The sequence below is a fragment of the Andrographis paniculata genome, unplaced genomic scaffold (assembly GCF_009805555.1).
Source record: "Andrographis paniculata isolate CXL003 unplaced genomic scaffold, ASM980555v1 Contig62END, whole genome shotgun sequence".
Classification (NCBI taxonomy): domain Eukaryota; kingdom Viridiplantae; phylum Streptophyta; class Magnoliopsida; order Lamiales; family Acanthaceae; genus Andrographis; species Andrographis paniculata.
In genome coordinates this window covers 7,779,307-7,792,924 of record NW_026137598.1, presented here as the reverse complement: position 1 = coordinate 7,792,924, position 13,618 = coordinate 7,779,307, and the positions used below count along the sequence as shown (strand labels likewise).

The 13,618-nt window shown below is 37.1% G+C and overlaps 4 protein-coding genes across 4 annotated transcripts; 2 read left to right on the top strand and 2 right to left on the bottom strand.

The window, feature by feature from the left end:
- Positions 1-234: 234 nt before the first annotated feature.
- On the top strand, positions 235-1,881 carry LOC127260858 (uncharacterized). Its single transcript, XM_051288842.1, has 5 exons — positions 235-670; positions 947-1,034; positions 1,131-1,213; positions 1,303-1,359; positions 1,445-1,881. The coding sequence occupies exons 1-5, from the start codon at positions 566-568 to the stop codon at positions 1,604-1,606; spliced, it is 495 nt and encodes a 164-aa protein (XP_051144799.1). The 5' UTR covers positions 235-565; the 3' UTR covers positions 1,607-1,881.
- A 1,655-nt stretch (positions 1,882-3,536) lies between these two features.
- On the top strand, positions 3,537-4,007 carry LOC127260477 (chitin-binding lectin 1-like). Its single transcript, XM_051288209.1, has one exon. The coding sequence runs from the start codon at positions 3,537-3,539 to the stop codon at positions 4,005-4,007; it is 471 nt and encodes a 156-aa protein (XP_051144166.1).
- Positions 4,008-7,868: 3,861 nt separating this feature from the next.
- On the bottom strand, positions 7,869-9,124 carry LOC127261285 (homeobox-leucine zipper protein HOX3-like). The gene is made up of 4 exons (XM_051289563.1): positions 8,965-9,124; positions 8,629-8,840; positions 8,444-8,523; positions 7,869-8,347 (listed from the first exon to the last, which is right to left on the bottom strand). The coding sequence occupies exons 1-4, from the start codon at positions 9,122-9,124 to the stop codon at positions 8,065-8,067; spliced, it is 735 nt and encodes a 244-aa protein (XP_051145520.1). The 3' UTR covers positions 7,869-8,064.
- On the bottom strand, positions 8,629-12,932 carry LOC127261284 (mitogen-activated protein kinase 12-like). The gene is made up of 11 exons (XM_051289562.1): positions 12,353-12,932; positions 11,857-12,265; positions 11,654-11,781; positions 11,512-11,571; positions 11,271-11,420; positions 11,044-11,199; positions 10,821-10,958; positions 10,680-10,753; positions 10,505-10,600; positions 8,965-10,420; positions 8,629-8,840 (listed from the first exon to the last, which is right to left on the bottom strand). The coding sequence occupies exons 1-10, from the start codon at positions 12,359-12,361 to the stop codon at positions 10,168-10,170; spliced, it is 1,473 nt and encodes a 490-aa protein (XP_051145519.1). The 5' UTR covers positions 12,362-12,932; the 3' UTR covers positions 8,629-8,840; positions 8,965-10,167.
- Between the last annotated feature and the right edge of the window lie 686 nt (positions 12,933-13,618).

The window sequence follows — 13,618 nt, the reverse complement described above, 5'->3', positions numbered from 1 at the left end:
ACTTATAAAGTATAGTAAAACAGAGATTATTAATTTTATATATTCATAAAAGGTAAGGGACGATATTTCCAAGACGGTTTCTTTCTTATTTTGGATTGACAATAAAATAAAATAAAATAAAATTATAGAATGGTAAAACTGCAAGAGAAGGTTCCAGAAATGGCTGAAATAATATCTGGCGCACATTCATTCAAGCACGAAAATATCTTCTGCGTGTGTCCATGGGATGCGATGCAAGTTCCATGATTTTATTATTCGCTTTGTACGACACAGCTGCTAGAAATTTCCAGAATGCGGGAGACGTCCTCGTCTTCACCAGTCGCCGCCATGGACACCTTTTTAAAGCTTGTGGTTCTTTCTGTTATCCGCCGGACCCACATATGTGCATTAACCGCCTTTCCTTCACAGCCTCCTTTCAATTACGTGCCTATATAAATATACACTTTCCGCAACTATTTCTTATGTATTCATGTTGTTGGAGGAAGAAGGGGATTGATCGCCGTTGTTGATTTCTAGGAGGTTCGGTTACTTTTAATCTGTGAGGAGTTGTGTTTGGGGATTGGTGATGGCTTGCGGTGGAGGAGGATTGACTTCTTATTATCGGGTTCTTGGCGTCGATACCGATGCTTGTGATGAGGAAATTCGCCGCGCCTACCGCAGGCTTGCGATGGTATGTTTGTGTGTTCTTCGTGTACGATTTCTGCGTCGGTTACGTATGTATTGCTGATTGTAGTTTCATTGTTTATTGTGCTGTGGCGTTGGAGAATGAATTGTTGGCGTAGGTTCATTTGTTAGGGTTCCTGATTTTGGTATTCCTCTATGGAGTAAAATTAAAATTATGTAGCATTTGTTGATCGTAATCGGGATCGATATCTGCAGTTTGATTGTTGAGTCTTAATTGTTAACTGCTCAGCTTAGCTAACAATTGTGTTAAACTTTGATTCAGCAATGGCATCCGGATAAGTGGATCAGAACTCCTTCTCTTCTTGGGGAGGCCAAACAGAGATTTCAGCAAATCCAAGAAGCGTATTCAGGTAATTAAAGTTTCAAACAATCTCGAAATCTTGCTCACTCGATTTCTTGAAAAATTATATCCTAATTTTGCTTCATATGTTGGGATGATTACGCAGTATTGTCAGATAGGAGAAAGAGGACGCTGTATGATGCAGGGCTCTATGAACTCTATAACGACGATGAAGAAGACGAAGTAGAGGTAAAGCACACATGCACCATGAATTTGATTCTTCTCAATTTACATTACGAGTTCTTGCGATCCTCTGTTAAACTTGTTTCATCTTTCAGGGTTTCTCTGATTTTCTCCAAGAAATGGTGACTTTAATGAACGACGCTAAGAGAGAGGTATGAATCTGGATTTTCTGTTCTTCATAGATTCCAACAAATTTTAGTTTCACACTTCATATCAATGGTGAATTCCTGCAAACAGGAAAACAACTGTAGCATTGAAGATCTGCAAAGAATGTTTTGGGATATGGCTCGGGGCTTTGATCTACCTCAGTGGAACCAACCCATACAGCAGCCTGCATTTGAGCCTCAATGGTTCTATGGATGGAACTGGTACTGTTCATCTACAGCCTCCAACAATTAGGGGAATTCCTGAGCTGAACAAATCCAGTTATGCACTTCTCGTTGTTGATGGTGAGCAGAAAGAAGAGAGAAAAGGGTTGATTCTTTAATTCTTTCAAGACCAGCAACAAATACGACAAAGTGAATGAGCTATGTTTATGGTGATGATGATGATGTTCGGCATCTTGTAAGTCTTCAAAAACTAGAGAAACTACTGTTTCTTGGATTAGTTGAACAAGTGGAAAGTTTTCAATGAAAAATAAGATCTAATGGAAAATTTTGAAAATATCTCTTGAATTTAAGGTTTCGCTACATGTATGTTGTGCTGATTCTTGTGAAATGATGGGCTTTTTGGGTTAGTTAACAAATTTTATACCGTTGAGGGAAAATTATTACTGGATCGAGCCAATATAGCCAGGCCCAAATTGAACTATATAAGGAGTCCAATATATTGGTAAGGCCTATCACAGGGCCCATAGCGGGCTTTTTATTTTGAGCACAAATACATCTTGGATCCATTAAGTAGGTGGATATTGTAATATATGTTGATGGGGACAACCTTCACAATTTTGGTCAACACATATTTTCCAAGTTAATTATGACTATTATATTTTTCCTAAGTAATCCCATTTTCCAAATTTACTATGATCACTTTTGAATAATTATCCTCGTCTCTTAGAATTGATGGAGACATTAGCGGGAGGGACTTTATTTGTATTATTTCTAAATAATCCATGTGGCCTAGTAACAATCAATGTGACGACCCGTTTGTCATCATCAACTAAACAAAATTTCCACTTATCTCACCATTATTGGATATCACTTGTGTAGTGAAAAAAATATATTAAATTTAAAAAAAAAAAAGAAAATGAAAATGATTCTTGATATATAATTTATGATGCATGTACCCTTCTAATTAAGGCCATCCATCCACATGCCAAAGCATCACCTGCCCAGCTGCCCTTCTTGACTTTACAATCCAAACTCCATCCCTATCCCTAATGAACGTATATAAATTAATGTATTTCTTTTATATATATATGAATAAGATATGTGTGTGTATATATATATATATATATATAAATAAATGTATAATATATTGAACCACATGCCACCCAAAAACCCCTCACTTTGTAAAACCATTGCACAATTATTGAAAGCACACTTTATATTAATTAAATTGGGCATTAAGAATATGTACTCACTCACAAACATCTATAAATACATACATACTGAACTTGGTTGTAAAAGCAGTAGATGCATAAATTATGGCCTAATTTAATTAAATAAAGGATTAATTAATGTAGGGTTGAAAGTGGACCACCCACATGCTACAGGGAAGTGCCTTCTAGACTAAGACAGCATCACCTTCTCTTACAATGAAAAGTAGGCCTGAAGTGAACCCTCACCCACCTTGCTTGGATATGTCATTTTCTTTTTCCATTTCACAAAAAAAAAAAATAATAATAATCCATACATTGTTGCATTTTTCCAATTACCCATTTTTTGTAGAAGAATGAAGATCATACTTAGAGAGGTATTTAAGAACTCTGAGTTGATGCAAAATTTGATGTATTTAGTATCTTTTCACTGATTGAATGGTAAACCCATCATTAAATCTTGAAGAAACAAAACTACTATATACGTCTTATTATTTGTTTCTTGGTATTCAATTATATAAATTATTTTCTTTAAAGGAGATTAATTTTAAATCACAATAATTAAACAACCCCTTTATTTAGTTGTTTCTTGGCATTGTTCCCATGCACCCTCGAAACGTATTATATTTCTTCTCGGCCATTCTCTCTCTCTCTCTCTCTCTCTCTCTCTTTCTCTCTCTCTCTCTCTACACAATACCATACCTAATTCTACTTCACACACACAAAATACTCTCTTCATCAAAACACTAACCTCTTAAAACTTAGCTTCCAAAACATCCCAAATTTGTTGCCATGGCCAGCTGCTGCCTCAATCTTGTCCTCCACATCACTATTTTGATGTCTGTATTATCCACTTTGGTCCGAACCCACCAAGTGTTGCCTTCAAGAAAGCTCGACGAGTCTTCACCTGATATCAGCAAGTGTGGAGGCTGCCCCTGCAATAACCCCTGCAACCCACCCCCAACTCCATCTCCGCCGCCGCCCTCCCCGCCGCTGCCGCCGCCGCCGCCGCCCAAGCCAAAGCCAACCCCGAACAATTATTGCCCCCCTCCACCTAGCGGCGGCGGGGGAGGTGGCGGTGGTGGTGGTGGTGGAGGAAATCAGTACCCGCCTAACCCTCCTTACATATACATAAATGGGCCGCCCGGAAATCTTTATCCGGTCGATCCATATATTTCGGGTTCGGGTCGGATTTCTCCCATGGGCTTCCTGCCTTTCTTGATCGTCAGTGCTGCTTTGGGTCTCGTGGGTTTCTGCTCCTGAAGAATTAAAGAGTAGAATTCAGATTATACTTTAAAAGGGCAACAAATTTTCATTTATTTGGGGCCAAATTAATTAATATATATTTTTATATATGTCGAAAAGTAGAATTGGGTTGTGAAGAAATAATTTGATTTGATTCCCAATTGTATTCGTTTAATCGTTAATTTCAATAACCTGTGGCTCTATAATTTTCTTTGCCCTCTGATCTTTGCTACTTTAGAGTTTTATGTATCGATGAATCAATTAATGAAATATTCTTCATTTCTATGTATCTTTGATTTGTGGGTTTTCTTGATTGATCGTTTGCCGAATTTTATGTGGTAATGAAATTTATATATTAATTGTGAAGCAGGCTAAAAAGAGTATTCTGATCACTCGAGTTCTTTTCAAGAAAATTTTGCTGTAGGATTTGACTCACTACCATATGTAAGATAGATACGTTGGAAATTAGAACTCTCTTGGTCTGTGAAGGGACGTGTCGTGAAAGGAATAAATCGAGTTCATACGACATTTGGACACCTCATTTTTAATAATAATTGAATTTTGCTGTACAGGTGTCGACAAATTTAAAAATTTAGTTGCAAATTCATATAATTTAAAAATTATTGGGATGCCTGCCCTTACATGCACATATGGACAGTTTGGCATAATTGGATCGTCTTGGATCAAGTTACCTATGTATTCTTCAAGAAAAAAATAAATAAATAAAAATAATAACACTTTCAAATTACAAAATAATGATATAATAATCAAGTATGAGTCAATTGGGTGCTCCAGGGAGTGCAGCTCCAGCATGAACAAACGGACACATACACACCAAATGGAGCCACGTGTCGTTTTATTATCTGATTTTGATGTCAGAAATGTGTAAGAAAAGATCAGATCAACTTCGATTTCACCAAATGTAGGTCCCACTTGGGTTTTTGGAGGGGTCCAAGGTGTCGAGATCCCAGATCAGTCGAGAAATAAAACAGGAATGAGGTTCACAGCACTAGCACTCGTCCACTTGTTCAATTAATTAATTCATTAATCATTTTATATTATTAATTATAATGCCTTATTAAAATATAATTAATATTTTTTACCCTATATATTGCGTATGGAAGTGGTTGTTGGCGGGTGGAGATATAGCTCAATAATTACTACATCAAGGTGTCACACACACTAATTTAATTTAATGCAACATTTTATTTTATTTAAATAACCATTTTGCATGTCGTTAATTAGTTAGTTGTGATTTAAATAAAGTCTGAAGAATATAGGGAGAGGGTAGATGTAACTTTGTTATTTCTATTGAAAAGCAAAGCATGCACTTTTCATAGCTATACTTGTCTTATTTAATTTATTGGAGTAATTTGAGAAGAAAGCTCACCTAACGTAATGGGTTTCCCTTTTGTGCATCTATTTTATATTAATTAGGACCCATTTGCCTTCAACATTATTTATTTAATTAATTGAAGTACTTGGATGTTGATAAAAAAAACAAAAAACATACCAAGATCCAAGAATTTATTTAAATCCCTTCTATATGTGGAATAGTAATAATTATTTACATATACTATTAATTTCCTACTTCTCCATTCATATATTACTTTATACTCTCTCCATACAATTATTTCATTTGATCATTAGGGTTTAAACTTCAAGTTTTTATTAAACTAAAAAGAAAAAAGATTAAATCAATTAAACCCTAATGGATGTTTGGTACGAGGAGCAATGATATCCCCAACGAAAACTCTTATTAAAATTCAATATGTAATTATATTATCTGTGAAAATTTGTGCCACTTTTAGTGGGATGCCTTATAACAAATAATAATTTATTACACTATGAAAATTAATCCACAAAGTTGCACTAATGTAGACAAGTTAAAGTTAAAAGATACAAAAATCTTGTATTCTATCACCCCAAATCTCAAATTTCCTTCTACTAGAACTACTTTTAAAGCTAATTTGTATATTATTTTTGGTTATTAATATTATTTTTTTTTTTATATATGTCCCACCATGTTTACTCTCATTTTTCTCTTGTGCTACCATACATGATACATCTCATTCATACTCCTGCACCAAAAAAAATAAATAAAAAAGTATTAATTTCACCAATACTCTTTTCCATTACATTACATGAATCCACTTTAATTTCTTCCTTCTCAAACAAAACCCTAAATTGATTTTAGCATATTCCCATGATGTCCTCTCCACTCTCAACCCTACTCTTCCTCTCAACAATTCTTCTCAACTCTTTCATCCAAACCTCGCCGCAGGAGTGTCCCTATCCATGTTATCCGCCGCCGACCGGACCCGTAAACAGCGGCGGCAGCGACATCCCAGCTCCGGCAACCACCACGCCGCCTGTTTTCACCACTCCTCCGGCTTCCTTCTCCCCGCCACAAACAATATCGCCTCCCACCGGCTTCTTGCCAGATACACCGCCACAGCCGCCCGGCATTTTCGGGGCAACGCCGCCGCCGCCTGACCCGGTCCTGCCGTGGTTCCCTTATTTTTACCGGAAACCGCCACATCAAGATCAGTCTTCATCGGCATTGGTTGGAAAATCAACGGCGGCTGTTTTTGTTTCCATGTTTTTTTCTATAGTTATGTCTTTCATATTTGTGTAATCCATTGTTTGTAGTTAGTTGATCATAAGAATTCTTGTTTGCCCTTTTATTTCTTAATATATGTATGCGTTTATTTAATTTGTTATAGATCATTTTGTATCTTGTCATGCAAATAGTAGATCGTTCGTTTATATTTTTGTAGCTATAACTTCACAACTTTACCATTGTATGGGATTAGAGTTCTTTTTTTGGGTTTTTTTTTTGTTTTTTTTTTGGTTACAAAAATATATAAAAATCTGTGGGGGTGTGGTGACAAAAAGGCTATGTAAGAAAATCTTGATGATGATGTCCCAACATCAACAGTCTTGGCGTTTACGTCTGGCCGTTTCATTATTGGTGGATTCAGACCTTTTCTTACTTAACTGCTACTGTGAAATAAAAATATATAATTACTTTATAGTAGTAATTTAATTTATGCCTCTTTCCCAAAAATTTAAAAAGCTACTTTAAATTATGCTTTGTTCAGTTCTTTCGTTGCAAAAAGCCGACATGAGAAAGAGACAATTTCCCTTATCATTTATTTTTATTCATTGAAGGTTTCTCTGTGTAATGCAATCAATTATATATTGTGGTGAATTAATTTTTACTAATTGTTTACATATAAATATACTATATATATAATTGGTTTGGATGAAATATTCATATTATCTCAAATCATGTGAGATTGAGAATATTGTAGGGGCTCCCTTCTGTGCATGCAATTTTTTGTGTGAAATATTAAATTGACTTTTGAAAAAAAATTTGATCGATAAACTTCTTTCATTTTCAATGGGCCATCGCTTATTGTAAGCCAAGCCAATTCATGCATGATAGGGAATATTTTTTTAAAAAAATTAGAGAAATTTGCTGACCCTGAAGTTACAATTAATTAATTATGAAGTATATATTGTCGGGCATGTTATAGTCTTATAGATATATTATATTGTATATTTTTATTATATATATATATTAATTTGATCAGTCACTAAGAATCCTCCACCAATATTTTCAGGTGATATTAAGCAAATTCAGAAAAAAAAAAAGAAAAAAAAAATAATAAAAAACTAATTAAAATGTTATGTATTGGCTAAGGGAAGGCTCATGAACTAAACTAAAAAAATAGACTAACCATATATACATATGTATAATTAAAAAAATTATCATACAAAATATCCAACATTATGTAATGTTTCTTTAATAGGATTACTATTAATATATTATATATATGTGAAATTTTGTTAGTATTCTTTCTTTTTTAAAAAAAAAAAATTCTAAAATAACTATATATAATCTAAATAAAAATTAGAGGACATATGTTCGGCCCAATCGTTGTTTTTCTGCCCAAACTACACTAACAATTCGATAGCCCAAATCATAGCGAATGATAATATAATTAAGGCTAGCCCAAATTAAACTACAAGCTTAGTATTATGTGCTGCTTATCGGTGGCCGGCGGCGCTAATTGTAACAAGAAGTGTGCGGCTGCCGGCGCTGCAGGAAACGCAGTTTGGAGGGCGTGGCGGCGGTTGCGGTGGACGCGGCGGGAGTGTTGGCAGTGACACGCTCGCAGCGAGGGCACATAGTGAGGGTGGACGCCGGCGGCGGCGGCGCGTGCGCCGGGACAGCTCTGATGGCTCTCAGCTCCTCCACCTCAGCCTGCAGTTTCCTGTTTTGCTCCGTCAGCGATCCGTACCATCTTTTCAAGTACTCACATTCCATTTCCGTCTGCTTCAGCTTACTCCTATATATATATATATATACATACACTTTTCATGTCTGAATATTACGAACAATTATTATGGTACGAAGAATATGAAATCAAAGTGCACGTGTGTACCTGGCTCTACGGTTTTGGAACCACACTTCGACTTGTCTGGGCATTAGGTTCAATTGATCGGCAAGATTCTCCTTTTGTTTCTGTTCATCAACAAATCAAGTTAATTAATTAATTAATTTAATTTCAATAAATAATTAATCAGTGGCAACATATGATCAAGGTTTGATCCGATGCTAGTTTATTACAGGATTTAAAGTGTGATTCAGTCTGAAGCTTTGTTCGAGAAGACGAGACTGCTCTTTAGTAAGGCGAAGTTTCTTTCTGCGGGCCGGGCCGCAGTTCGGGCTCCCATGATCATGATCGTCTTCTTCTTCCATGCATTCTTCTTCTGTCCCCGGCGACGCCGCCACACGATTTACATCTACTTCTTTCATTAAATCACTGCATCCACTCTCCCCTACATCGATCATTATTAATTAATCATAAAATCATCCACCAATTAAAGCAGATACATATATAAACATATATATATATATACATGTGTAATAAGTAATTAATTAATTAATTATTATTCAGTTTACCAGATGCCGGAGGAGAAGCTGATGAGAATCCAGGCATGGCTATCGTTAAATCCAAACAAGAGGAACTATGACTCTCCATGAAAGAAACCTGAAAATTTGTAGAGAAGAAGAAGGCGAAAAGAACTGCCAACAGACTTGTCCGAACAATCTCTCTTTGCATACAGAAATTATTAAGACAACCTTATACATACATACATATATATATATATATATAGAGAGAGAGAGAGAGAGAGAGAGAGAGAGAGAGATGGGGAAAAGTGCAAAAGCAGAAAGTAGAAATGGCAAAAGGTCAAAAACAAAATAAGGGAGTTGTTGAAGAAAATGAGAAATCTAAATAACCTAGGGAGGAGGGTGAGGGTGTGGGTGTGGGTGTGGTAGGCAAGGCAAGGCAAGGCATGGCATGATCAAGTGCGGGGAAATGGAAATGGAAATGGAAAGGAGCATGGCCGAATTGTCTGGACAAAGGAGGGACAGTGGTCGTCAAGTCAAACAGTCAGCCACGCCACGTGTCACTCGGACTAATCGGCTGGAACATCAGGACAACCCACCCCTGCTTTCCTGCCCGACTTGTCGCTCTAAAGGTCAGCTGCTCAAATCATGATTTCCCAACACCAACACACATTCACGTACCCTCCCTCTCAGCTCACACATTATTTCATCATGTCTCAATGTGTTTCCTACTTAAACTATACACCCAACTCCTTAATTAATTACTAAACTATAAATTTTAGAAAGAAAGAGAGTAGAGCGAGACAGACATACATTACACAAAGTTGGATGCACTTTAACCTACGTGGGGGACATAATGTATCCCCTCTGGATAAATATGCAATCATGATGTTGTTTAAAAGACAAATATTTCAGTTAGTGATGCACGTGTGCTTTGAATTTTTCATTTTCTACCTTTTTAAATTTTTTTCATCATTTTACTCCCCCAAACTAAAGATATCGATTGCCACTGTGAAGCAAGAAACCTAAAATGGGCAGCATAACAATGGCGTAACCGAATGTTTAAAACAACAGTACTACCAATAAAATGGTTACATAGAATTCTACTACAACTATTCTTACTTCATTTCCTCAAATATTAAATTAGGCAAAGCCATGAATCGTGATCAGTTGGTTGTCCCAACACAGGTTAAGAATTCATACAACATTGTTATAGAAGAGGTTTGTTTCAGGATAACATTTGAGGTTCTTACCTCACAGTAATCTGCTCCCTTCTACACCGACGCACCGGGAAGCACTTATGCTCGAGCTTCTCAGCAGACACCGCGCACTGCTGCAGCTCGAATTTCTGCACCCATTGCTCTGCCGGGTCTTCGATGCAGAACTGGCGGCGGCTTCGGGTAGCCTGTTACTTTTATGGCTTCGGAAGTTGGGCAGTGTGGACTGGTTCTCAGATTCGATGTTCTGGTTGGGGTCGTCTTCATCAATGGACGTGCAGACGCGTTCCCTGGAGGGACATCATAGGTAGGATATTAATGTCACATTAAAACAATCGATGTAGCACATAAAGTTTAGGGTAAAAATGCAATGCCGTGGCAGGGAGGCGTAGCGCCTTCGCAGTATTCGGTCTACTTTCCCCGGCTGATCCTCAAGGTGAACAAATTGTTGCTTAAATTGGTCGATTCCACTGAAACAGGGCGACGGCAATAGAGTTAAGACAATTGGGGAGTTGTGTCTGAAACTAGATTCGCAGGATTGTAAGATACCTCGGATACATAAAGTGGATCGGGTCCATGCCGCGGAGGTGTTCTTGAAGCATATCAGGATGATACTCTAAGATCTGTAATAATGCCATCATTTCTTAGAACATTGTTAGAAGAGTATAAACGATTTCGACTTGAGCATACCTCTCTGTATATTAGCTCCCTCACGTCGTCTTTTGTTAGATTCCTGCGTTCAAACTCAAACTCAAATTTTGAAATAGGTTTAGTTGATGGCTCATCTTCTGGATTAGCCAGCCCATAAAAATACGGGTCTGCCAGCGCCTGTTGCAAGAAAAAATAGTTGAGAATCAACACACATTCACATCTCAGCTATCGAACTGAAACCAAATGATAAACAGAGACTAACTTCTTCAGCAGATAGACGATCATTGGGATCAAAGGCAATTAAACGCTCAAGTAAACAAAGAGCCAATGGATCGAAATTTGGGAATTTTTGTGACAGAGGCACAGCAGATTTCTTTCTCATGCTATTCAAATATCTTCGGGCTTTTTCATTCCGAATCTACAAGTAAACGAATCAGCTGCCATGTTATGATCAAAGAGCTAAAAGAATTGCCGATGATAGGATCAAACCTTTGAAATGGTTTCGGCAGAAGGAGTTCCAAGAAGATCAGTTATGAGCTCCAATTGATGAATCACATTCTTCCCCGGAAACAATGGCTTTCCAGTCACCATTTCAGCGAAAATACAACCAATGCTCCAGACATCAATGGCAGGGGTATACTGAATAAAGAAAATTTCAGGCACAATTATAAATTGAATCAAGATTGTAATGTCAATCATCGATCTAAGTATCACGAATGTGGCAACTTACCTTTGTAAAGAAGGATCCGCAGAGTTCTGGAGCACGGTACCAACGAGTAGCCACATAATCCTACAAAAAATCGCAATTGGAGTTAAAAGTTGCAGATTACCACAAACACAATTAGAAAGAGTATGAACACAAATGAACATACAGTCCAAAACACAGCAGACGGGGAATCACCAAATGATGCACGGGCTAGCCCAAAATCACAAATCTTCAACTTGCAGTCGGCATTAGCGAGGATGTTTTTGGGTTTTAAGTCCCGGTGGAAAACATTTGCTGTAACAAGAAATGTTAGAATGCCAGCAAGATGAGAAGGACGCTCTCTACTAAGACTTTATAGTAAAGGCCTGCCTGAATGGATATATTTCAAAGCTCGTAGCAATTGGTACAAAAAGAACTGATGATGCCCGGGAGTGAGATCATCGTTCGTCCGAATTACATGATGGAGATCTGTCTCCATCAGCTCAAACACAACATATATATCCTTGAATTCTCGCCTGCAAGGAGGCAACATAATATGCTTTATTTCCACGATGTCCGGGTGCCTAAGCAACCGGAGAAGCTTGATCTCTCTGAGGATCCGAGTAGCCTCGGAGACGTGCTCGAATATGTCTTTGATCTTCTTTATAGCCACCTTCTCTCCGGTGTGAGTATCAACCGCTGCAGCCACCACTCCATAGCTTCCCTTACCAACAACTTCTTGGATTTCATACAAGTTTGCCTCCCCATATTCGGTGAAGAAGTCCTTGAATTGAGTGTTCTGAAATTCATATTAGGAAATCATGTAATTCAAATGCAATCAATCGAAAACTAATGGATCCATAGACCAAATTCAAATGCTTGTTACCTGAATCATTGTTACAATCTGAACAAACGGAGAACTAGGGTTGATGATGGAAATCGTGGAATTAGGGCTTCAATGAAAAGATCCCTTCAAATTAAATAAATCTGGAACAAGTTGAGAGTATGCACATAGGCTTTCAAACGCAGGAAAGGGTAAAGCAAAAGACGTTGAATGACATCAAGATCTCAACCTTTATATTCAAACAACTACAGCGAGATCATCTACCCTAATAAGACAAAGTCGCAATTAAACAACACTTGAATAATGAAACATCATATGATAAACGAGTAATTAAAGGTTTTCAATTTCCGACCCCACTCCTTCGTAGAACGTATGGTGGAGACAACTACCACAGAGAGCGACTACGATGTCGATCTAAGAACAATTAACACTGTCGGTGCCTCGCAGATCGCTCAATTAGCCTGATATCGAAAACAATCCCCACGAACATAGGGATTATATACACACGCGGTTTGAGCGAGCGCAGCTACGAAATGCTCAAATTCCCCAATATCCAGAAAATTTGGGTATTTATTGATCGGGGTGTTGCAAATTGGAGCCGAGAACAGAAGAATTGCAGTATGTGAACAGCGATGGAATTCGAAAAGGAAAGTTTACTGACCTAATAATTTCGTTCTCCAATGGCGACTTCGGACGAACTTGGATCGATTTCCATGAAGATGGGACTCCCAACGCCCTATCTATCTAATCTACGCTGCCTTTACGATTTCGTAAGCGCGTGCTATACACGTACCAGCCGTAATTTTGAGACAATCCCTATGGTCATGGCTATATAAAAATGTCAGCGCATTACACGGTTAGGTTTTTTTTTTATTTTTCCGTAAAACAATTTATAAAAAATTAAAGGATATTTTATTTTTTAATCATTCAAAGTCAGACTGCAATATGTATCATTTTTTGGTTTTAGAAACCAGTTTAATTATTTTGAAATAAATAAAATTATATTAAAAATATATATATATATATTAATGATATTATGGTGATCCAAAATATACGGGCAGCGTTTGAATTAGCCTCGCGATCTGAAGCCACATAAAATTATTTAGGTTTGGAGTGGGCTGCTAAATAAATTTGATTTAAATATAAAATGGTGTTATGTCATTCTCATTACAGGCTGCATCTTATTTTAAGTGGTCAGAATAATTAATTAGCGGCAGTGGCACGTGTATATTAATTGTGGTGGAATCAATAATAGAATGTATCTGTCAATCTTATTATAAAATATTGATACAATTTTAGTAATAATTA